Below are 25680 nucleotides of genomic sequence, written 5' to 3' on the forward strand. Positions count from 1 at the left end.
GCCAGCATGTGTCAAATTTTTATTCCTTTTGCTCAAGTCGATTTTGAATTCCTGCATTCGTGCACAAATGACACACACACGCACACACACTCACCCCCAAGTCATGCCAGCACATTGAAATAAAACCTGAACAACTGATGCACTTTTACATAAAGAAGTCTGTTTATTATTTGATATATATCATATGCATCTTCATATAATAGTTCTAATACCAGTAAGTCAAAAATAATAATCATATTATATTTATATATATAGATATATAGAAAACTAATCCAATAATCTACTTCTTACTTGAACTTTACTTCCTTGTAAAAAACAACATGGAGAAACGTATAATCTTCTCCCCAGCTTCAATATAGGCGCTTTAGGGGAAAGAAGAAGATAATACAAAAAAGAAAAATTACACCTGAACATTGCATCTTATGGAACTAGAACATCTGTCAGCAGCTAGTAATGTTGACCATCTCGGTTTAAGACACAGGAAAATTTGTTGTTTTTTTTTTTTTTTCTTTGCTAGAACACTTTATGTTTTATTTTTAAGTTTGGTTGAAATGGCTGAAAAAGTTCAGAATTTGACGAAGGGAGAGGAGACGATTGTGATCGGATGGGTCTGGAGACTGAGAGACAGAACATTAGATTACACCAGTCTCATTGTACACTTTGGATGATGAAAGTCTGAACATGAGGGGGTTGGAGAGAGAGAGCAGAAAAAAATTGGACAACAGTGGGACAAGATGGAGGGAATTGAGACGAGAGTGAGGGAAGAGTGTAGGAAAATAGTTAAAGTTGAGAACAGCAGGGTATAGAAAGTTTCGTTTATGTGCTTCTCCACCAGTGATCTACATTTGTAAACAGAGGGTAGCAGCACTAACAGTGCAGAGTCCTCTCCATCTCCTCTCACCGATCCCCAGCGTCACTCCCCTTCTCTGGGAGGTAGCCGTGTCACAGTTGGCAGGGAGAGATATCCACTCTAATCCTTATAGCTGTGGCAGTCTTCCAATTGTACCAACTGTATAGATAGCACTCTCTCAAGAAACTCCCCTCTCCTTAAACTCTGGAAATGTAGAAATGAAAAAATGGAGGCAGGCTGTTTCAGGGCTGTGGACATGGATGGGGCCACCGACGACAGACCATGTGGAGCCATGGACATCAGCGGCCGGGGGCCCTCGTGTCTATCAAGGCCGGAGGCGCAGGAGGGTGGCACCACTGCGACCCCTCCTCTGTTTGAGGAGCCTAACTGGTCAAGTTGGGGTCAAGAGGAGGCATCAAAGCTGTGCAGGAATGAAAAGAAGAACAGGAAGAGATTAGCAGCATATGACTTCAGCGGTGAAACTACTGAACCTTGACAGATTTAAACAGGAAAGACTGGGTCATCGATGCTCCTGAGCCACTGGGTTCCCGAGTTTACATCGTCAGCATAAAAACGTTCGACACATTTTCCAAAAGGTTTAAGCAAATTTCTACAACAGAAGATTCGGTGGTGACAGGTCACAACTTCTTCTTTCAGGGTTAGGGTGAGGGTTATTTGGGGTCACCGCAGCAAGTCAGTAGATGTCGTATCTTTGACTTGCATGATTTGATTCGGGTACAAATTTACGCCAGATACCTTTCCTGGCGCAACGCCGCCATTTATCCGCGCTTGGGACCACAACAATGGGCACAAGAATGCCACTGGCTTGTGGCCTCCTACATGCAAAGCATATCGCTCTGCCACTGAGCTACATCCCCAGGCGGTCACAGGGCATGCCTAATAATGAGTAGCAATCAATACTATTTATAGATTATAATAAAATACTTGACATCTATAATAATGAGGGTAAACTGCACTTTCCAAGATGCTCTTTGTTAGAATTCTATCGCTTTTCTCATTCAGTTTATCATTGAATTATTTGAAATTTGCACATCAATACTAAATGGAGGGATTTAATGATACAATGTGGCATCAAAAACAGAGAATCTTTTTGTTTTGGGCATAAAACACAGATATTTCATGTGGAGTTTGATATGTAACAGCACCATTAAATTAACTTTAACTATGAGCCAGAATTTCAGGTTAGTTGTTCAGTAAGAATTCAGTCAAGCTCATGTCTCGTTTGATTAAAGGTTCACCTTCATCAGGATGAAATTTGACACTTTTATAAACAGGATAACTTGCTTTCAAAGTAATTTATATTCGGCAGGCCAATGTATTACTCTGGAAGAATTACTCAGCTTCAACTTGATGAATACTCAAGCATTAGCAGTACAAGCAGATACGAGTCCAGCCCGAGTCTTTTGTCGCAGACATTAGACTAAATGTCCTTTCTGTTGCAGTAGGAAAACCAAGTGTCGCATTGTTTTGGTTAAAAATGTCTTCTGTGAAAAAGGACAATTTACTTTGTTGGCTAAGATAACGTTTCCTGCCTCTGACACCTAAAACAATACCGAATTCTGAATTCTTGAAGGTCATCTTTCTTGGAGTTCTAACAATAATCCACTGCCACTGCAGACATTATTGTTAATAAACTGCTCATGAATGGATTCAGATGCTGTGCAGCACTGGATGATTTCTCACAACTGGGCATTGCAAATGACATTCATGGCCTATTACTGAACCTTTATATAGTACCTTATGATTTCTTAACAACTAATAAAGCTATTAGCTTTATCTTACCCAGTTCTCTCTTTGAGCAGGTAGATAGTCAGTATCAGTAAACCTGTGTCGTGAAGCCAATTAAATAGACAGGGAGTAAATGACTAAGATGTTCATCACTGCAGGTTTTTTGTTGCTTATCAGTAACACTTTCTTTTCTTCCTGTGTGTGTCTGTCTCCACCACAGCAGAGGGCTGAGGGACAGCCATGAGACATGGCTGCAGTCTCTAATGTCAGCATGTCCCCGTTGCTTTTCTCTGAGCTCGCAAATCATCTACTGACATAAAGTACACTTTCTTCCTTTCCTCACCTGAGTCATTGATATTTCTGTAGGAGGAGGCAAGTAGACGTGGGCTGAAAAAGCGTCTGAAAAGGAGTGATGGGGTGAACATACTAATGTGAAAGAAAAGGAGGAAGGTGTTTTTGTCCACAGCCACACACACGCAAAAAAAAAAAAAAAAAAGAAAGAGTTCATGTTTGGAAGAATAATGAAGACGATGTGTGTGACATATGTGTGTGCCCAAGGGGAGCTTGTCTATCCTTGGGGGGGGGGGGGGGGGCAGGCGTACGTCTTGTCATGCGATCATTAAATATTAACACAACCATCTCGCCCTCCTACTGGGACCTGATTGAAAATGTGGGATGACACACAGGGACAGGATAGGGTCACCCCTAACTCTGTGGTCCTACTGTAAAGCCACTGTGATTACACCTGGGCCAGAACAATCATGCAAAACCCATTACTCATCCAGCGTCGGTGCAGCGGACTAAGTCACAGAACCAGCCAATGTGCAATGACACAGGATCACAGCAGATTATATACTGTAGATCACCTACTGCTTAGCAAGAGAACAGCGTGCAAAGATTCTTCTACTGTTATCATTTAATGGTAAAGCACGTGTGTCCTGAAACTCCGTCATTAAATGTAAATAAAAGTAGCGGCTCCAGCTCAAGGAGGCAAGCAGCAAACTATGGTAGATAGAATAATGGGAGCTAATTACAGGATTATGGAGCCTTCTCTCTTTTCCATGGAAAGAACAGACAGTGACCTTCACTGTCCGCCTTCCTTCCAAAGACTAATTAGCACAAAAGAGCCTTATGAAAAAGAAGCGAGGTGCAGAAGGGGCGCTTACCTGTCCCATAACTTGACATTTCTACAGTTGTTAGTGCAGCAGCCGGCCGATATCAAAGCTGTGTCAAAAGACAGAGAGACAGAAACAAGTTTTCAATTTATTGTATTGACTGAAAAGGGGCTCCTCGTGTACCTGAACATTTACAGGTTAGACGTGTCTGTTTAGAAGAACATGCTGATAGAGTAATATTAGTGAATCAATACTGTCTCTGTAAAAGGCGGAATCCAGAGTATGTTTACTGCGGTAAATGACTGCACGCCAAACTGACAGAACCATAAAGGAATATTTTGGAAAACAGATGCACTAGCTGATTGATGCCACGTTCATGTTTGCACTAAAGCCTGGAGGTGATTAACCTAGCATAGCAAAAAGACTAACTAGTGGAAAGAACTCATCTGAGTCATGCGGTGAACCTTGACCACCAACGTTTATTCATCCACACATAACTTCTGAGCAACATCATCTGTTCTTCACTGAAAAGTAACACTAAATAACATTAATAAACAAGAGACATGTAATGTGTTCGTCAGGTTTTGGTTGGGATTGGTCCTGCCTTCCCTCTGGTTGTGTCTCACATCTCACCAGACAACTTTCTTCTACAATGAAAATATAATGTAATAAAAGTAAACAGTGGAAGGTGTACCAGGGTTATGACCGCTGTAAAGAACAACATTTCCAACTTTTCCACATTTCCCCATCGTCTGTTTCAAGCTCTGCAGCAATGGGATGACTGACAGCGAGTGGGGTTGCAGCAACCTTCTCAGGGAGGCTAAATGCGAGTCACACATACACACACATACATGCAAGTCTGTCATCTAGGCTAAAAGATCCAAAGAATGAAAAGAGCTTCGACGAGGTTTTCCTTAATGAGTGATGGACTGAACGTCCTCCTCCACTAAAGTTCAGCCATGCTCCGTCTCACTCCCTGACAAGTGTAAGACATCACACTATGGCGTCCCGCTTTTCTGCCCTTAGACACAAAACTTGACTCTGTCTTGACATCCTTGACCAAATAATCTTTCGCTTTTTTTTTTTTCCGCCTCAGGAAAAGTTTTGCTGTTCAATTTAAATGGTGTTAATCTAATAATACAGGGCATACACTATTTGCTGTCATGCTTCACTGGCTCTGTGAGGAGGCCTGGCCAGGACTTGGTTCGGTAAAGCAGTGGAAAATGCCTCTGCCTTAGGCAGTCTACCCATTAAAAAAAAAAAAAACAATCACTGTTTTCCCTTTTTACCTCCTTTGCCCTTCAAAACAATTCTTTTATTCATGCTCATTCCCCTGCTTTCTTTATTTCTGTTGTTTCTCTTCCCCCTTCCACCCCACACATTCATAACCATGTTTTCTGCACATTTCCCCTACTTGATGCGCCAACGTCCCACATTAAAGATTCATAATGCTCCGGTGACTGTCGACTTCTGCGATAGATTCCAGGGGCTACCATCGCCACATATCCCCCCTCTCTCACTCTGTTCATCTTGGTTGGGCGGAGTTGGGGGTTGAGGCAAGACACAACAAATATATATGAAGACTCCTTTAAAGAGTCTGGGGGATGCCGCGGTGAGCTGGAGGGTATTTTCATATGGAGGTCAGGTTGTGTGCAATGGGATTGATTTCACGGTTAAAGCAGAATTCACAGATGTGCTGGAGTGCAGTACGTACACAATCACGTGTATTGTTTCATCCTATTACATGAGCACAATCGCACAAAAGTCAACAGGATGTGAAGGCGATAATTTAACTGATAGGCGTGGAGGCAGGATTTTGTCTGAATTTGCCCAGTGTTGGTCGACTGAGGCGCAGAACAGCCTAGCATCCTTCCAAACGTGGCTTTGGACCTGAAAAAAAAAACTACATTGAACAATTTATTTATGCTGTGAGTAAGCTAATCCATATTTGTCGGCTCTGAATTCAAATTGGCTTTGCAGTGATTAGTTCCAGATGTGTTCCAGATGAATTATCAACAGACATATGTCAGTCCGCGCCTTTCTGTTCCTGAGCACAAAGACATGTCTGGCATGTCCACGTCAATTTGCAACCATGCTTAATGCTTTTACTCACGATAATAGGGATTGACGTCTCTGGTGAATAGAAGGTTTTCAGATAAAATGGCTTCACCTGATGTGTGTTACATACTGATTGCGTGCGCTCTAGGCGTGCAAAACACAGCACACGAGCTCTTCCACCTCGTATTTTCTCCATGTTTTGTCAACCTTGTGCTGTTAACTTCACTTTTGAAGATGTGCCTACTGAAACTTTGTGGCCATCCAGGGCTAACACAAAACTACACATCGAGCTTCGCACAAAAAACAAACGTGAGACTCCACTGGTCTGATATGCGTAGCCACGGTGACGTTACAGAGGGGTTGTGGCCAAGCTGCTGCAACCGTTAGTGAGCCATTCGAGTACTTCACAGCTGGCGGACTATTCAACTAATTCAACAAATAATTTGTTGCAATTCTTGCAAGGAGCTAGAGGTCATCCAATCGGGCTGAAAAGTCAGTATCAAGCAACAGATGCGTAATGTAGCAACCAACATAGTCCAACACACCAGCTCGCTGGCCAGTGGTGTAACCTTAGCCCTCAGTCAGTCAGCCGCAGTCCCATTTACAGAGCTGGCCTTTCTGTTGTCATCTTCATCATGACATGTTACTAAAGCAGGTCAGATTGGTTTCCTCTGTATCTTACATCCATTTTTACATCAATTCTTCCATTTTCCGGAGCTTTATACAGAGAAGTACAGAGAGCCAGTTTTGCCTTAGCATGATCTCCACCAACACTGTCTAACGCTAACGACGCTAATTGTCCACTAGTTGACTCCCAAAGTAGGAATAGAGGAATAGATGAGCTTCCGGCCTCTGTTTAAAGCAAAAATATTCATCATATCAGTTTAAAACGTGTGAAAAGGAACTTGAACTACTTTCTCACTGAAGCCTGCTGTCTTTTTGCATCGCTACACAAAAGTAGCCTTTAATTTCCTGTCTGTCATGTAACTCTTGCAGTGCTCCATTGAGAGACTCCAACTCAAAAATGCAGCTGATAGCTCTTTAAATGGTACAGTTGGGAGCATAACTGTGAACAAACTATACTGGATTGACACAAACATGCTGCAGTCCACCATCCCAGACTTTGGATTGAAGCCAGTATCCTGAAACACAAATTCTGGTTGCTTATGTTGGTGGAAAATGAATTTTAGAACAATTCCAGATGTGGTCCAGATGATCGGTCAGCAGGCCCTTATCATAGCCCTGCTGTATGAAGGGCGGCGCCCTGTGTTCCTTAGGTCATTTGCCTTGTCTGGGACCAAACCAGATCAGGTGCTTGGTATTATTGTCTCTGTGTTTTTCCAGTGTCAGACCAAGGCCACTCTGACAACACTTTCATATATACTACATCTGTGGTCAGGGGTGGACAGTAGTGAAGTAAATTGACTTGAGTATTATTTTTGGGGTATACTTTTACTTTCACTTCACTACATTTGAAGTACAAGTACTTTTTACTCCACTACATTTCTATTGATGCTCTCCTTACTCACTACTTTTGTGCGAATCTAACATTACGCGTTCATTGTTTTTGTTCATTTGTTTTTGTTAATTGTTTTTGTAACAGGCACACCTCCGCGCATGCTCCAGGTAAGAATATGACCACGATGTATAATGTGCATCCTACCTGGGATTATTTCGTCATATTGATCAGCTCATTCTACATTATACATCGTGGCCGTATTATCACCTGGACCATGCACATCTCTTGGGTTCAGATGAGCACACTTGTCAACGAGCCAAGCTAAGGTGAAACGACACTTAGCTTTATAGCTAGCTACACTAGCATGAGCTAAACTATCTAAAGCCCCAACTCAAATTCACTAATTCTCACCTCCATTTTTGCCATCATCCTTCATCTCTGACAAGAAGCACTATCATAAAAGGAGGCAGAGGAAGAACTGGACATGTAACACACAGAGCAGTCCATTAATCAAGGTGAATAGCAGAGACAGCAACACGAGGTAACACAGCACAACCAGCAGAGACCAGACCCCCCACAGACCTTCACAGACTGGACCCCCAGACCCCCCAGAGCTTGAGACGGTGTTTATTGTGTCCATATAAAATATGTTTTATACGGATGAGACTAGACTAGAGGTCTCCAAATCCGGTCCTGGATGTTTCCTGCTCCAACACACCTGATACAAAAGAGTGACTCCTGCTCAGACTTCAGCAGAGCTTGATGACGAGCTGATCATTTGAATCAGGTGTGTTGGAGCAGGAAACATCTAAAACATGCAGGACAGTTTCCCTCCAGGACCAGAGCTGGAGACCTCTGGACTGGACCAAACCCCTCCAGAGGCTAGAGACTAGACCGGATGCCTCCACAGACCAGTTCTTGTCGGGCCTCTTTAACTGAAGGTATCTTTGAGCTATAAACATGTCTGTAGCAGAATCACATCAGTGTACTGTGTATTGACAGTAAAGCTACTTTCCTTTCCTGTATTTCCAGAGGTATTTTTTTATACTTATAATTTTTTAAGCAAATACTACAAAATAATACTCAAGTATTAGTTTGACGAAGCTACTTTTACTTGTATTGGAGTAAAATTTGACAAGGTCCACCTCTGTCTATGGTGCGTAACATGAGAACAGGTCCACAGTTAGAAAATACATCAGTCAAGCAATGCTGTTCCTTGTTCAGTGTCTCGTGCTCACTCAGTTCTCAGTGAAACTCTTTAAGCACTGGAACAATTATCCTAAATGGATTTGCTGTCTCCGGGTGAGCTGTCACACACTCGTATGTCACAAGATTACAAACTGCTGTCTTGTGATAGAGCAGTCCTGTTAACACACACAAATCACGTAACAAAATCCAGAGAATCCCTTTAAAGTGAACTTGATCAATTTCCAATGACAGCTGCTCTTGCTGAATTCCAACGAGTGTCTGTGACCTCTTCAAGGACAGTCGTAAAGTGAGAAAACGTGCAGCACACTTGGACAGCATTTGGTGATTTAGTTAGGGCTAGGGCGTTCAAACCGAAATTGGATTTAATTGGATTTGAGAGATGTGCAGGATGGAAGAGGTTTGGTTGAGGGTCAGAGCAGGAGTATATAGATAATGCGATTACTCCAGAACAATGCAGAGCCTAAGATCCCTTAAATTCCACCTCTGCTCACCAGGGCTGGAGTGAGAGGCTCTAAATTTCCTCGCAAAGAGATCTGAGCGATTGGCTTGGGAGAGGCTGCTCCCACACTGAATAAATCACTGTTATAGATGGGGAACACCTTTTTTCTTCTGCAGCCACACACCAGTTATTAACTCCATATAAGTCATCATCGTAGAGGAGATTCAAGACCATTTTAAACAGTCTTGTTTCCAAATCAGATCTGTTTTGCAAACACATTTGCAAAATGAATGAATGGGGCCGTGATGCGGGTGAGGAAAAAGCACCTCTAAAAACAATTCTGAATGTCTGTAAAATTTATTAAACTAGTAATCAAGGTGATATTGATGACTGAATCAAGCCTGTAAACACATGAACTGGCTCTCCTCAGGTCTGCTCATCTCTCAAACCTCTCTGATCTGTCAGCCCCCTCCCCTCGTGTCTTCTCTCAACTTACAGGATCAATGCAAGGTAATTTCACATGGCCATTCCCTCAGATCTCCTGAAAATCTGCCACATAAATTATTCAGGCTGCCTGGGCAGGAAAGCCTGTGGAGATGCATGGTAGATCAGTGACCTTCCGTTTGCAGGCAGTCATTCAGACAATCAGAGCGACAGACAGTCAAGTCAGAGAGGCAGACAGCCAGTCAGCAAGACTGACAGTCAGTCAAAAAGATGCCTGGGAGGAGAACTACTTGCCTTCACGTCCCTCAGGCAGCTGCAGTCAGTCCTGTTGTGTGCAGCTCTGGAGCATGAGGGTGGGCTCTGAATGCATAATAAAGGGGTTTATGTGTGACTATAACACACACACCAAGTGCAAACTACATGCAGGAGTATTTATGGAGTCAAGTCAGCGCTTGGTAAGTGGCTAACAGTGACTCACAGGAAGGCCCGGTCGTGTGATGCCATGTCAACACCACTTCAGGTCAAGGGAACTTCACGTCTTTGGTCTTTTCTGCTGCACCGGATTGGAGTACCAGAATGCTGATGGGCCGTACTGGATGAATTAGCTGTCAGTCATTGTTGCAGAGACTCTGTGTGCTGGACTTCTTTGCCAAATCAATCCATTTAGACTTTGTAAGCACAAGTTGTATACTAATTTCTACTCTACTACAATAAATTAATGAATTACATGAAGTAATATGCCACGTCTCGAGCTGTTTCACTGTTGTGAGGCTGGAAAATATGTCTTTGTGGAGGAGTAGGTAAAGCAAGGATACCTCATGTTGTATAGTGGTTTCAAATGTCAGTGAAGATAATCTCTCTCTCTCACACACACACACACACACATACACACTGAGGATATAAATACACGTGCACAAACATATTGCTGTGTTGTCTTTGCGTTCAGCATGGAGCTGCAGTTTAGAGGAAATTACTTCAGCTTCTCATTAAGACTGAGATCTTAGCTAAAGACTAGGTAGCCTGGCCAGAACGTCTAAATGACAGTAATTAACTCATTATATCATGTTTATTGAATCCACACAAAAACAGAGATGAAAAACAACAATTTCTGTTTTTTGAGTCTTGATTTCAAACTCCAGTCACTGGTTACCTCTCTTCATGGTGAAAAATGATTAAATTTCAACTCAGAGGCAGAGTGTGGACAACATTTTTCGAATGAAGTGACCTGCATCAGAAATGGGTCGTTTATAACCTTTATGAAACAAACGAAAACAAAAACGTATAGCCTGCTTGGAGTGGAATCTGAACATCTGCGATGCGATCGACGAGTTCATCACCGAACTCGGCCATCACTTTGATCTCAGCTGCACAACTGTAAAATTTCATGACTGCATATGACACTACGGAGGTGACGGAATCTGTCCAGACAAACACCTGCCAAAGCAAAACTGCCTCTGTGCTACAGCATGCAGTACAGCGGCTGTCTGACACGCAAACACACAGACCCACAAGGTGAAACAAATGCCGCTGCTAATGAGTTTTTCAGACACACAATATTGGTTGAAAGGATTTTCTTTAATTGCTTCTATCTCTTCCTTTTGTGCCTCGTTTATTCCTCAGACATCCTGGCTAGTATTACTTCAATGACATTTTTCCTTATCATTTAAGCTCCCATTTGTTGTCACATTAGACTATGCAGAAAATGTAAAGACACAAAAAGAGAGAAAAACCCTTCATGGTGCTATAATTAATGGTACTTGTCCTCTGAATACTATGCTCGCCCTTTAATGAAGTGAGTGATGGCAGTGGGTAGGAGCGGGAAATAACCCAACTCTCTTGTATGTGGAGTGCGGCTCACTGAGAGGATAGAGTTGCTTGTGGACAGACGAGGGTATGAAACTGACTGAAGAAGCGCTGGACAATCGGTGCCCTGTAGGCCTACTCGTGTGCGTTTCTCTGCATGTATGCAGTTATTTTTCTGTCGTGATCTGTGGGAAACAGATACACATTTACATCAAAATTAAGAGCATACTCGTGCAAAAACATACAAACGTGTGCGTGCAGGCATCGTTATGTGAGTTTGACCCGCAATTCTTACAAATTCGTGCACACACTCATTCAGCATGATGATGGACGGCTGCTGAAGTTTAAAAGCTTTGCTCTGAAATCAACCACTTCTGTTTGATTCATATTTAAACAAAGGGGATCAAGAAAAACTGAAGAACCCCCCCCCCCCCTCAAAAAAAAAAAAAAAAAAAAAAATCACTGCCAAGAAGACTCAGAGAAGTTGTCACATCAACCCTTAATCTTCTTTTGTTGTTTCTGTCCTGTGTGTTCAAGCCCTTATATTATCCCTCCACGCTTCACACAGGCCCCAAATTGTCAGTCACAGTAGTGTGGTATGGATTCTGGTGTGATCCTCCAAGGTAGATTAAATATTTAAGCAGACATTTGCAAGATAAACTGCTGTTGTCCTCTTTTAACGTCACCACCCATCACTCCTCAGATGAATAATATAACAGCATGTGGCTCAGGTGGGTGGAGACGAGATGCAATACTGGTCGTTTCACAAGCATTGAATGATGTTGGATTTTCCAGCATCCCAGAGTCCTTTGCTGTTTTGTTTAGTACCAAGGGTCTGCATGTAATGACTTCTGTCTTCTTAGCCCCAAATAAACGTTTGAAACTTGTTTATACTCTCTCAGACGATTGTGCCACTGTCCCCTTTCTTAATGAAAACCCTTTTGTAATTTGCATTTAAGAGCGAGAGTAAAATGTGACATTGCGAGAGATATAAAAAAGAAGCAGCCGTAGCATTTTGTCTCAGTATAATTATATATATTATATATATAATATATATAATATATCATGCATGCCTTTTTGGTGACATACAGGTGTGAAAGAGAATGTACGTTTTCCTGCTCTTAAAATACTGCACATTTCACACAGATGCTCACACGTTAAAGAAAGGAAAATTAGATTTTTCACACTTTGGCTAAACATTTTGAATGCAATTAAAAAACGTGGACATATCTATCTACTTGATCGTCAAGGTCAAAGCCACAAACTTCCCCAGGCACACATTTGACCTGCAGCTAAAGTGTTTACAAAGCCAGGTAATTAAATGTAGCTTTTGTTGTACAGTAACAGTGAAGGAAGTGAGCCAGTCAGTCTGGAGCAGTGGGGGGCAATGAAATTGATTTCACTATCTCAAAGAGGAAATTTCACAGACCGAAAGGCATGGCTGAGAGTGAACTGGTTAGAGACAACGATCTAAATATAATAACAGTGTTGCCAGTCATTTTATGTTGGTAAGCTCAGCCCATTCATCCGCTGCAATATGAGCTGCACACGTGCCTTTGCTGTCATTCTCATCAAAGAAAACATTACTTCAAATGCACATAATGCACAATATGGGCAGGAGATAAATTCCTGCCTCAGGAAATGGATAACTACATCCTGGGTGTTGTGAGAGGGAGAGACTATAATGTTGTCAGCAGCATCACTTTGGACATGTTGTGTTTCCGTTATCTCACTTTCTATCTTTCTGATAACAGATGTTAGAGCTGCTAGAGAAGTGATTCAAATGCACTACAGACTGGCACCAAAGAAAAGCTAGCCGAGCATTAAAGGTAGACTGTTTGAATCCAAGGAAGTAATAACACCTTCTGTCCTCTCGCAAATTAAAAGTTGCAAATGAAAAGCCAGAAACATAAAATGCCCCACGGTTAGTTCTACAAATTAAAATTGTCCAACTTTATCTTTATCGACCTGCTATAATGATGGATTTTAACCTGTAATATTAAAGGGTGTCGCTGCAGCAGACTAGCAATGTGTTGAAATGATTGTTTTGAAGGAAGACAAGTGTTGCCTATTTAATAAAGAACACAAGTAGAAAAACAGAGAATGAAACAAGAAGAACTCCTTACTCCTTGTCTCATTTATAGTGTTGAAAGTTTTGTTATTTTTAATTAGGTTTTGTTAAATCTTGATACAATAATGAGAGACATGCATGTATGGCCATGGTGAATGCCTTAATAGGTCTGTCCTCGTGATTCTGCAACAATGACTTTTACTTAAAAATGCCTGTAGTGTGTATCCAGACAAGAAAACATGATAGGTAATATTTCAGTTTCATAACAAGACACATGTTTAAAAGCTCGCTATTTCTGTATACATTTCTGCAAAATGAACCTTAGAACTAATGAGTCCTCTCAACTTGTGCTACTGTTTTTTTGTTTTGTTTTTGCTATTGTTATCTTCATATTCCTGAACAGACTCCCATCAAATTTAATGTACATTGATCAAAATCGGTTGTGAAATCATGCCAGTTGCTTTTCATTTCATGATGAATAGCAGGAGATAACTGAAAAACTACACTAGCTATAAACTTAGTATATGGCTGGACCACAGTGTGGGTTATTCTGCTTTGTGTCGGACATTCACACTTTCTTCACACTTACTGTGCTCACCTGTACAGTATTTTAATACAGCCATTCCCATTATAGGTATTCGCACTTACATGTGTTGTTTTTGTTGAGATATGTCTACAGTGGCCAAGAAAGGTCACTATACTGCAAAAACCACCATGTAGATAAAAAGGCACAATTCAAGTAAAAAAAAAACTGGGATGTGTGAAGTATGCAGTAGAAGCCTCATAGAAAATAAAAAACAGCTGCAACCCAAATCAATAAAGCTGCAACGGAAGTGTGCGGTCAGATTGTATAATTGGACAATAGAAGAAGAAGCAAAACAAGGGAAAAATAAAAAGTAAGTGAAATGTTGTTTTTATGATACTGTTATGTTAATGCCACCCAGTGACTTGACAGATATAGCGATTTCGACTCATACTAGTGCCAAACGAGTTATTAATACGAGTCAAAATCCTGCTGGGCTGAAGGAAAAGCCTCCTCAGGGCTTCCTGTGATAGGACAGAGAGCAACGCGTCATACTCAGAAAGCCACGCCCACCGGAAGGGAAAACAATCGGCGGGACAATTTAAAAAACACTGTCCAGAAGTTATCTTAAAACATTATTTTAACACGCCAGCTGTACAGGAGAAAAAACAGTACAATGAAAAACGCACATATGTGGGTCCTTCTCATTGTCCCTTCTGTTTGCCTTCATTTTCATGGAGAAACGATCCCACTGAACGGCCGGACATTTACATCTCGGTAAGTCCTCGGTAAGATCATCATTTAACCTGATAGCGATAAAAAGTTAGGCTGCATCCACACTACTACATCAACTCATTAAAATAGCGTTTTACAACCCAAACGCTTCAAATCTGTCCCACTTTATGGGCTAAAAGCAGAAGCGACGTTTTTTGTGACAGACCGCCCGCATCACGTTTCTCATTCTCTTCACCAGGTCAGGTTTTTTGTTTTTTTTTCAGTCGGTTCGCTCTTTTTAACTTGGTGTAATACAAATTAAGCTGTAAATAAAACAAATATATTGAGGCTTACAATAAATATAACAACAGATCAATTTCAGGTTTAAAAATACAACTTTCGTATAAGCCACGCCCCCTTCTGGGCGAAGCGCCGCTCCGTCCGAGTACGAATACGGATACAGATAATGTAGACGGTCAAACAGATTCGGAAAGTGGTGTACTCTCTCATCCCTATCAAGGTGAGGTGGGTCTTTTCTCTACCCAAATCTCAATAAACCAAACTGGCACCATTTGCGTAATTACAGTATTTTGGCAACATTGCAGACTGTGCATGCTGCAAAGAATGAAAAAAAATCTTGAAAGCTGACATTTGATCAGCCCATGGTGGAATGATGATCAGTCAGTCAGTCTTAAGCTGTCATAGGGTTGGGCACGTCTAAATCTCAGTTCCTTCTATAGTCAGTCCAACTCAGCCTGTATACAGTACACATCTGGCCAGCTCCTCTCTCCTTCATCCCCACCTGATTACCTGATACTTTCAGATTGCCGCCACTCAGCAGGACAACACAGCTACAGCTGAAGTAAATGTAACATGGCTAAATGTGGTTACTGCTGCTGACTTTGGGACTGACAGAGGTTCCCTCAGGCCCAGTCCTGCCCTCGTACATGGCAGCCTCTCAACTTCCAGTTAATTACCTGGCCTAGCGAGCTAATTTCCTCTCAGCTCAGTGGGTCGCTTCCCATTGGCGCAGCGTAAGAGGACAAAGACTGTTCTCCATTCCGCTGGGTTTGCGTGTCTACCGGATGACTGGGGCTACTGCAGAACATTTGTCACGTTCCTCCAGGGGTTTGGACTGGAGCAACGCTAGTACACGCCAAGCAGACTCTGATATAACTCACAGATCTTCTTAGGAGCTGCTGGTGGGGCCGATGATTGTGAGAATTCTGCGATAGTTAACTGCTAAACAAATCCATATTCCTTCAACGGTCTTTTCAAGAGACACATGATAAAATTTGAATACCGGCGTTTCCAGATGCAGGTTCATAATATTGTGATGATATTACATCTGTGCTTTATCTGCAGTACATAATGTGTTTTTTATCCTTTCCCTAATTCATAATTTATCTTGTCACAGACAAGTTGTCACACACTTTACACTTCAGTTCCCCTTGACTTGACTCCTTGTTGTGAGTATGTGACTTTGTAGGACCTAAAATAAGTCTGTATTGTTTAAGCAGTACAAAGCAAAGAGGAAATACATGGTCCTTTCCTCCATCCAGGAGGCGCATGAATCTGATGGCGGCTGGATTAAAAATGACAACGATATGCACCAGAGGTAGATAAACAAAATGCCTCATCATGCACTCCTTGGTTATTAATGGCTGCTCTGATAGCTTATAGGCGAGGGTGTTTGGGATAATTGGTCCCAGGTGTGATTACAAATTCAAATGCCATGATAGCATTTAAAAGTAACACTTTCCCCTTTGTGGATCCACGATAGAGACATCCATCTTGAGAATCACACATCTCTAAAGGCTGTAACTCAAACGATCCTTCGAGTTTGGTTTTGCTTATTCCTCTACTGCATTAGATGATGAAAAACATCAATCCCCTGTCATTAAGAAGATGAAAAATACTACTACTATTTGCATAACAATTATGATAGGAGATCAAGGCAATGTGTCTGAACTAGTCAATATACACATCGTGCCACTTTAACAAGTACAAGAAGTAATGGGAGGAAAATTTAGAGGGATAGACAGTGGCAATGCAGATGAGACTGTCCGGTAATAATACCAATCCATTTGAGCAACAGCAGCCTAATGCTCCCACAAATCCTTTATGCCGAGCAGCTGTGACAAGCATTTGAGTTCCTTCATGCCGCCTGGGCTGTGAGACTTCACAATTTGTCAAGGGGGATGCTTTCCATCCATTGCTTTGGCAGACGAGTGAGGAAGAAGATGCTGCAGTACAAGAGAAAGAGATAGTGAGAAGGAGAGGAGGAAACAGCTAGTAATCCACTCAAATACTTCCTCAACCCTGTGTTCCTCAGCTCAGCCTGGCAAACAGTACATCCTCTGGCCCACTCCACAAATAAGGCTTTGTAATCACAGTTTCTCTCTGTCAGACAGCTGGTTGTTCACATTGGCAGCCAATTAGGATGGAAGGAAAGAATAAGAGAAGAGGAGGAAGATATAGAAGGGGGGGGGGGGGGGGGGGGGGGGGCTTACTTTCTTAGTGACAGTGGAAGAGGGGAACATTATCTGAGGCCAAAGCTTCAGTGATGAATTCCTGTTGCTCAGGCAGCAGCACTGCTAAACAACAGCCAAAGGAGCTGGATCGTCTACAATTATAACGATTAACAGAATCAACAAGACAATGCCATGATCTTGGCTAATTCAATCAGATATATTGTGCTCAAGAACGGAGGAAAAGCTGCCGAACTGTGCTGCCAGCGTTTGTCAGTTCGCATTGAGTCACCAAATGGAGTTTGAAATGAATACCCAAAAGTTCATCCGACACTCCTTTTTTATTCTTCTGTTTCTGTAAAAGATATATTGTTTTTCTAATATTTATTTTTAATCAAATATTCATCATAAAACTCCTATGAAAAGATATTCTCCCGTCATAGCTTCGAACACGAAAGCAGGCATGACATGCCTGTCAGATTTCTCCTCATGCTGAAATGCTATCTGTAGTTCGAGCAACACCCAGTATTTGAGGAGTTTTGTGTGGTTTTTAGCCACTTTCCTAAAGCAAATATTCACACCTCTGTCCTTCTCTTTTTGGGGTTTGTGGATGTTTACTATTCAGCAACCTTAGCCAAACTCATTTCCCGTGATAGTTGGTCAAAGTCACTGGTTAATCCGAATTCTCTTTCCTCATGTAGAAATGAAAAAATTAAACCGTGTGGTCTCTGGCAAGGATTGTTTTCAAAAGGGAGCTAAACCTCCAGACAGGGATTATGTTAAAATGACATGATTGTCAGTTTTTCCTTCATCCCTTGTAATATTCAGGTTGAGCTAACTAGCGTGACCTTGCAGTACAACAGTGTCTTCATACTACTCGTCAGTATACTATGCTGACTTTCTGGCATCATTATGATGAGAGTCCATTGACACTATAACATGGTTTTCATTGTGAAGCAGCTTTCTTAACCAACTCAAAGAGTTAGATTGTGTCGCTCGCAAGTTACATCTCATACAATCTGTTACCAACAGTTGTCATTTCAGGAGGCAAATGTTCACTGGCATCAGTAAATGCTGGCTAGAAAAGATGAACGTGCCTCTTAAAAGAACATGCACATGTCTATTTCACACCGGCTCTGCTCAGATCTGCCATTTTGAGTGATCTGATCAACTGGTCGGTTTTTATCTTCCATTAGCATGTGTCTCCACATGTGTCGGGGGGTCACCACTTCTGATCAGATCTCATGTCCCCATTCTAAATTCAATTAAAAACACATGATTCGTTTTAGTCAATCCAATTACAGTCATTGTGTTTGCATTTGTGTGTGTGTGTGTATATTGGATAGAGGAATAGAGAATGAGAGAGCAAGGCTGAGCGAAGCAATGTTCTACAGTGAAATAAGTTTTTAGTCATTTGAAATCATAAATTTCATCTGGCCAAGACTTAATGCTGTTTGAGTAATTGAAATCAGACCTCAATGTTCACATTGCTCCGATCTATACCTGTCCAATTGTACTTAGAGCTTTCTATCTGTACCCAGAGCTGTCAATTTGTGATTCCACTGACTGAGATGGTACCCGGTCTGAAAAGGGCCATCGAGGGGAAAAAGGTGAGTAAATCACTAAATGTTAAATTGTTGAATGGTTAAGTTAGATTGATTCTACGTGTGTGTTTGTGACAGTGGCATCACTAGGGTAGAGATTCTCTAACACACTGTCAGGTCTTTTTTTGTTTTTTTTTTTTTTTTCATGTGGCCTTTCTTTTTCCTCTTGATCTTCTGAGCAGCTTAAGCTAATATGCAGAACTTGTGATTGCTAAAGCAGAAAACATGATTAAGTTTATGCTTTTTGAAAAAGACCTTCAGCAGTGCTGAGAGCCTACTGTACACACTAAGGGAACCATCACCCCTCCAGTCTGGGTCAGAGGCTTATAATTAATTAATATTAATATGAATTTACACCCAAGAATCTGACTGAAATATTTTATCTGAGTCACTGCTGAGCTGACGTTGTCATTATTTATGGTGCTCTGTATCCTATATTCTTAACTGGTTTTATGGGCCATTTATTTTATGTGAGGAATAGAACATTTATTGTTGTATAGAAACTTGTAAAACTCCAAAGTGACATGCAGTTATTTTATCTCTGATTTACACAGTTGCTACTCCACATATTCTACAAATGTCTCTTTAGTTATACCACTTAGTGATTTTCTGGATCCTGCAGTATTGAGATAAGAAAGTATGCTTGCTCTGGCTTCCTCTTCAGGAAGAAGGCCTGAATATCTCTGTCATGTTTTGCACAGTGACTCGACGAGTACTTTCAGTCATGTTGGGCTATTCCTTTCTGCTGGCTGCAAATACGACAGAATATGTGTGATAAGCCTGCCAAAAGATGCAGCAGCAGGATGTATTAAAAGGCTGCAAAGGTCTGAGACTTGTTTTGCTTTCATTTTGGATTTGACAAAAATTTAAATGGCCTACGCTTCAGTGCTGTTAAGTGTCAAATGAACATGAGACATTTATTTGTCTGAATAAAAACCCTACTTTGCCACAGTGACCCTGGATGCATCCAGGCAAATGACACACACAAGCACATGCACAAACATAAAAAAAAAATAAATAAAATGAAATAATACTCAGCAAAGGGCTTAGAGGATAATCCAAGCGAGTAGAGTGTACTACATCGTCACAGGAATTAAATTCCCTCCTCCCCCAAAAAAAAGGACATGGCAATAAGGATGGGTCAGTGTTTGACATACATGGACACAACCTCAAAGCTTTTTCTCTTCACTTTCTCCTTCTATTAATGACTCATATCATTCATCTTCTTCATTGCTTTCAATAGTATCTTTATTGCGCTTCTGTGAATTTTAATCCTTCAGCGATAGACAAATGGTATTTTTATGTTAAGATGTGAAATAATTAATTGGGTTTTTCACCCCTTAAAGTAAAATCGCCATGTTCGGGTAAGTGTTGATTATGTGGTTGCTCTGCCTGTAAATATTGTGTTGTGACACTTGACGTTAAGTGTCCTCGTCAGGCCAGTGCAGGCATACTGACCCTGGAGGGACAGGATCATGGTAGAGATCCACAGCCATTCTGACAGACAACCAGCTGTGATATACCAATATGACTCCATGATACATGCAAAGTTGTTCTCACACACATGCTTAATGAAGTCTTTATGGACCTGGTTAAAGGCTATTTGGTGTGTGCATTTCACTCTAAGCTACGTTCACAGCAGTTATTCCACAGCTGGCAAAGCACCAGGCTGGAAGGGCAGAGAGTACCTTGTGCACTCACAATGTTTTCCAGTTAAGGATTTATGAGGCATTAATGTGGCGTGGTCCTTTGCGGACATCATATGGGTTTCATGTTACAGCAAGATTGAAATTTGTCTGAAATCTGCAGAGCGCAAATCAAACTTGTGTGTATGTCTTTATCATAATCTGGTAGAATCCATTGAGATTGCAAAATGGCTAGACAGCACATGTTTAACACAAAGCTGCCATGTCTGAAGCTACTGTGTAAGGCCGTTGACAAAAAGACTGGTCGCCAATGAAGCAGCAGTCATATGTCCACCTCCAAAACACTTCAGTTCCCATAAGGCTTGCTTGCTTTTGTGTCTTTATTACAATATTCCAATCTGGAGAGAACCACAGTCTGTAAATAACAACTGACATAGACTCCGAAAAGTTGGACTAACTGTGTCGAGCTTTAAACCTGCATTCATGTTGACCATGAGGGGGCAACTCCATTCATTCATTCATCTTCGACTGCTTATCTGTTTCCTGGTAGCGGGGGTTTTGGAGCTAATCCCAGCTCACATTGGGTGAGGGCAGGGTACACCCTGGACAGGTCAGCAGTCCATCACAGGACCAACACACAGAGACAGACAGAGACCAACAACCGCTCACACTCACACTCAGACCTACGGACAATTTAGGGTCACCAGTTAACCCAAACATGATGTCTTTGGATGCTGGGAGGAAACCGGAGTACCTGGAAGAAACCCACTCAGTCACAGGGAGAACATGAAAGGCTCCAGGCCAGGAACTGAACCCGCAAGCTTCTTATTGTGGGGCGACAGTGCTAACCACTATGCTGCCGTGCTGCCCTGGGGCAACTCCACTGGTTGTAAAAAGAAGTCAGACAGTATTGGAATTTATTTGAAAATGACGCCCCTTCTCACTTGGATGAATACCTCAGTTAATGATTTCCTAATGATGAGTTTTTAGTTTCTATACCTATTTTATACAATATGACATAATTTTTTAAGGTATCTTCTCCAATTTATAGAAAAAAAGGTTATAAATTCAGGTGAGGCTACTGTGTGATTGACAGACTGACAATCAGCAACACCTACTCGTCCAAATATGGTTTCATCTGCTTTCAAAAAACCAAAGCAGCAAAGGCTGATTTATGAACATCATAATGATGGTTCACGAACTCCACTTGGTGAGAGCCAACCACGTTTTATAGTTTACAGATGCATTTTGTGACAGACTCAGGTTGAGAGCACTCTGGTGACATCACTATTGACATCATCAGGGTTATTGTCTCTGACTCCAGTGCCTTGTTTTCGCAGACTAATAGAAGACTACTCTCTGTGAGTAGTAAACTGATCATTACGTGTAAAATCTCTCACTATAAACTCACTAAATATTGAAAGATAACACATTATAAGCAGTAATTTGTGTAATTGCTTTCTAACTGGCTGTTTACTTTGAAACATATATCAAGTTGATCAGCAGGCATAAATAACTCACCATTCAGCAAATGAATATAGCACACGCTCTCACATAATACTAACATACGTTCATTAGAGGTTATTGAAACCTTTCCTGTAAGTTTTGAGTTTACTCTGCGTTGTGCAGACTGTTTCTGTTTCTCTCTTTTTTTAAGCCAATATTGCAAAGTCAGGTAGATTTTTCACCTTGAGGAATATGTCCTTTAGCTTCTGCCAGCTCGGTGCCACTCAGCACTTTTTTCCCCCAGAAATCATTATCAGCCACTGTGGGGTATTTAAGCGGCAGCCAAGTTGGTACTTTGATATTCTTTCTTGTCTGTGACGCCCTGAAACCTGACTGATATCACTGAGATGCATGACTGCAGCAAAGATTTTGGGCTAATTCATTGTCTGCTATAGCATTCTAATGTGTGTGTGTGTGTGTGTGTGTGTGTGTGTGTGTGTGTGTGTGTGTGTGTGTGTGTGTGTGTGTGTGTGTGTGTGTGTGTGTGTGTGTGTGTGTGTGTGTGTGTGTGTGTGTGTGTGTGTGTGTGTGTGTGTGTGTGTGCAGTTGTGACATTACACCAGTAACTGAAATTTGGGCATGGCTCATTTGAGCTGAATGTGTTCTCAGATACAGACCATGTAAAATAAATATTTCTGAACCCTTTACTCTTTTCTCATCCACTCATCCACAACCCACATTCCTCTAGAGGCCTCAGAAAAATCAATAATACTGTAAATTTTGCAGCAGTCAAAATGGGGAGTATCTGTTTTTTTTTTCTCAATCAAAAAAGTGCATTGCAGATTGCAAAGCAATCTCCTTTTCATGAAGAAAAAACCAGGATCCTTCTTGCACAAAGAAAGAACAAAAAATGAGCCCAGTCTTGAGGCTTTTGTGTTAACTTTTGGTGCCTATGTTGCTGATGGGATTTTATGTAATTTTGCATTTAGCTGTTTGCATGGGAAAGGTGACTGTTGAGCTCTTAACAATTTGGGACTTTTTTGTGGTGTTGTGGGACAATCATGTGCGCCCATGCAAACACACACACACACACACACACAAGCACCTACCATTCATGCCATTGTAGATGCTCCGATGATGTGGCGACAACTCATCTCCAGCTGGCCTCCTCTGCCCATCTCTCACAGGGCTGCCAAACTTCACATGATCAGGGCTCATACTGTACTGGTGCCTATGAGTTTCAGGGCTGCCCCCTGGGACCACACAGCCTTTTTCATGGTGCTCACTGGTCCCTAAATGTGCCTGTCGCGGCTCGGGGCTCCCACAGCCTGTACTGCTAATGCTGCTCCTGTGGTGCCTCTGAAAGAGCTCCCCACTCCCTCCCTGGCCCAGGAAATGCTGCCTCTGTCCGAGGAGAAGATCGGAGCTGTGGTGCTTGGGGTGCTGCTCTGGACTGCGTCGGCCCACATTCTTCCCGTATTTCTCTGGGCTGAGGCCCCGTATGACTCGACTGTGGTCAGGCACAGATATGGAGCCGCAGCGGGGTCGGCAGAGCTGGGGCAAGGTGTACGGATACTCCAGGCTTGTACTCCGATGGCGTCCAGCTGGGTGTTCAGGACTGGACACCTCCCTGTCACCTCCACTGCCTCCACCCATTCCACTGATGCTGCTACACCTGGGTTTGTGTACAAGCTCGGGGCTCCCTTTTTCCACAGCACTGCCAACTCCACCCACTCCCGCAGCCAGGTGGGGCTGCTTATGATGGGTGTGATCGGAGCTGTCAGCACTCCCAGCGCTGGAGGTGCTGCTCCCATCCCCCACGTCTCTCATCAGGAGCCCCTGCCCAGGTACCAGCAGCAAACTATTCTGGCTGTCTATGGAGTTGCGGCACCCTCCGGTCCCTACACCCCCTCCGCTTCCACTTCCTCCGCCGCCACCGACTCCACTTCCCACCCCCTTCTCCTCATCCAGCAGCAGACAGAGCTCCTTCAGCTCCAGATTCTCGCGGATTACCTCTTCCTGTCGGTGCTCCAGCTCCTTGAGTTTTTGGAGGTAGAGAGTCACCTCTTTGCGCATGATGCTGGCACTGTATCGTCCCAGGCGCTGCCACTCCCTGGAGACTCGCTTTCCTTTCTGACGGTCATCGTCCAGAAAGCAGCACAAGTCCCGCAGCTCACGGTTGTCTTCCTGCAGCTTCTGATTAATGTCCTGAGAGGAGGAGAGGGAAGGGGAAGGGGGATGAGTTTAACGGGGCATTAGGGCTAAGGCTTATGCAGCATCGTAAATTCAGACATTGCTAATAAGCATAAGATGAACAAATGTGCCTTTTATTAGATACAAGCTAAATAGTTTTTCTTCTATTAATCATATTCCAGAGCAAATCATTGCAACCATTGTCCAATTTCTATCCACTAGACTGTTCTTTTTTTAAAAGATATAAACACTGTATGCAATCCTAATAAAATGAAATCCTAAGCCTCTCTGTCTTTCCCATAAAAGCACTGACTCACTGTGTACAATCCAATGTGGAGTGCATTATGTGGATTAGACTGCTCCAAAGGATGTGGAGAGACCACACACAGGAATACAGCAGGGTAAGTATGGAGGAATCATACGCCCTGAACATTTTATACCTACTCAAACATACCTTCCTCATTCCTCCTCCATCATTCTGTAATGATTAAACTCATTCTCCTTTTCCTTCCCTGTTCTCTCTTACCCCCCAGCCTCTTTCCTGTGTGATTAGGCTGCTTAGATAGGCAGAAAGGTGACAAGGTCTCCAAGAATGACAAATATGCTATACATGAGTCTGCCTCAGGCTGTATCTCAGCTCTAACTGTAAACATTGTGGGTAAAGGTAAAGGTTACCAAGAAGGAAAATGCCTACATGTACTTTTGAAGCAAATGCCACATTGTCCACAAGCCAAATTATGCTGCACATATTGCTGATTTATGAGCCCAATTCTTTTTCTTTTTTTTGTTAGGAATGCATGGTCTGTGTGGACAGAAAGAGAGAGGTCTGGACGCCAGACCTCAGCGCTGGCATATGAACAGAGCTGTAGATTTACAGAGGGAGATGCCCTCCTTTAGGAGGATTTTAGATTTCTCCCTCCCTGGCCTGCTGTGCTCTCACTTGCCATGTGTTTTATAAGCTGATTTACGAAGGTACATTTAGTAGAAGTATTCCTTCCCTTGTTAATGAAATGCCGCCTGTTTTGTTTTTTTTTTTTTTTTTTTTTTAAGCCTGGATTTCAAACCGACAAACCTTTTCCCCTACAAAAGTTAAGAGAAAAAAAAAGTCTTCCTGAGGTGATGAATGCATACATCCACACCAGATCCCCGCTCAGGCCTACACAATGAACTTCATCGATGCCATCTATTCTCGCAGCACGTTTGCCGAGGCGCTAGTGAACATCCCTCCTGCCATGCGCGCTCTCAGGTGCGCTCCAAACCTATGATCTCATCTTTCACCGATGCGCGCCCCCTCACCTTCAGCCCCCTGATCTCGTTCAAATGCAGCTGGAGGCTGCGGTTGACCTCTCGGATGAGGTTCCCGTGGTCCAGAATCACGCTCATCTTGTCAGCCTCGGACCGCCTCAGCCGCCGCACTAGATCCTCCTTAGACCACTTCAGCAGCTCCTCGTCAGACAGACCGGATATGTCCTCCGCCGGACTTTCAGTCTTCGCTATCGACAGCTGGAGCTGAGGCTGGGGAGTCGCTTTCTCCATTGGCACGGCTCCTCCAGCACCGACAAAGGGCAGAAAATACTCAGAGGCGCGTTGACAGCCTCTGCTCGCATCCGCTCCCCGGTCGACTTAGGGTGGGAAACGGTTACCGTTTGGAGATCAGTCGCATAGTTTGGCCTTTTTCTTTTTTTTTTTTTTTTCTTTTTTTTTCTGGCTTCCACTTCCACTCTCTGCTAGAGCAACAGCTGACGATGCCGGCTGAGAGAGGATGCTCTGCTGCCTTTCACTGCAACATCCTCACGTCCCACACGGAGTTGCTGCCTCGGTCCAGTATCCGAATCAGCCCCCCCCACCCCCCCACAAATGTAGTGGAGGTGAGGAAATCCTCACAC

The 25680-nt window shown here is 42.6% G+C and overlaps 1 protein-coding gene across 1 annotated transcript; it reads right to left on the minus strand.

Moving 5' to 3' along the window:
- Positions 1 to 469: 469 nt before the first annotated feature.
- On the minus strand, positions 470 to 25617 carry ccdc85al (coiled-coil domain containing 85A, like). The gene is made up of 4 exons (XM_029505220.1): positions 25091 to 25617; positions 22711 to 23809; positions 3766 to 3823; positions 470 to 1271 (listed from the first exon to the last, which is right to left on the minus strand). Exons 1-4 carry the CDS (start codon positions 25328 to 25330, stop codon positions 1253 to 1255), a joined length of 1416 nt encoding a protein of 471 aa, XP_029361080.1. The 5' UTR covers positions 25331 to 25617; the 3' UTR covers positions 470 to 1252.
- Between the last annotated feature and the right edge of the window lie 63 nt (positions 25618 to 25680).

This window comes from Echeneis naucrates, chromosome 1, assembly GCF_900963305.1.
Source record: "Echeneis naucrates chromosome 1, fEcheNa1.1, whole genome shotgun sequence".
Classification (NCBI taxonomy): Eukaryota; Metazoa; Chordata; class Actinopteri; order Carangiformes; family Echeneidae; genus Echeneis; species Echeneis naucrates.

Bases quoted from the DNA above. Each gene is read 5' to 3' on its own strand.
- ccdc85al (XM_029505220.1), bottom strand. From the start codon at position 25,330: ATGGAGAAAGCGACTCCCCAGCCTCAGCTCCAGCTGTCGATAGCGAAG. The intron at 23,810-25,090 runs GTGAGGGGGCGC...TCCTCCTCTCAG, and splicing joins ACGAGATCAGGGGGCTGAAG to GACATTAATCAGAAGCTGCA. The intron at 3,824-22,710 runs GTAGGTGCTTGT...CTTTTGACACAG, and splicing joins CATCTACAATGGCATGAATG to CTTTGATATCGGCCGGCTGC.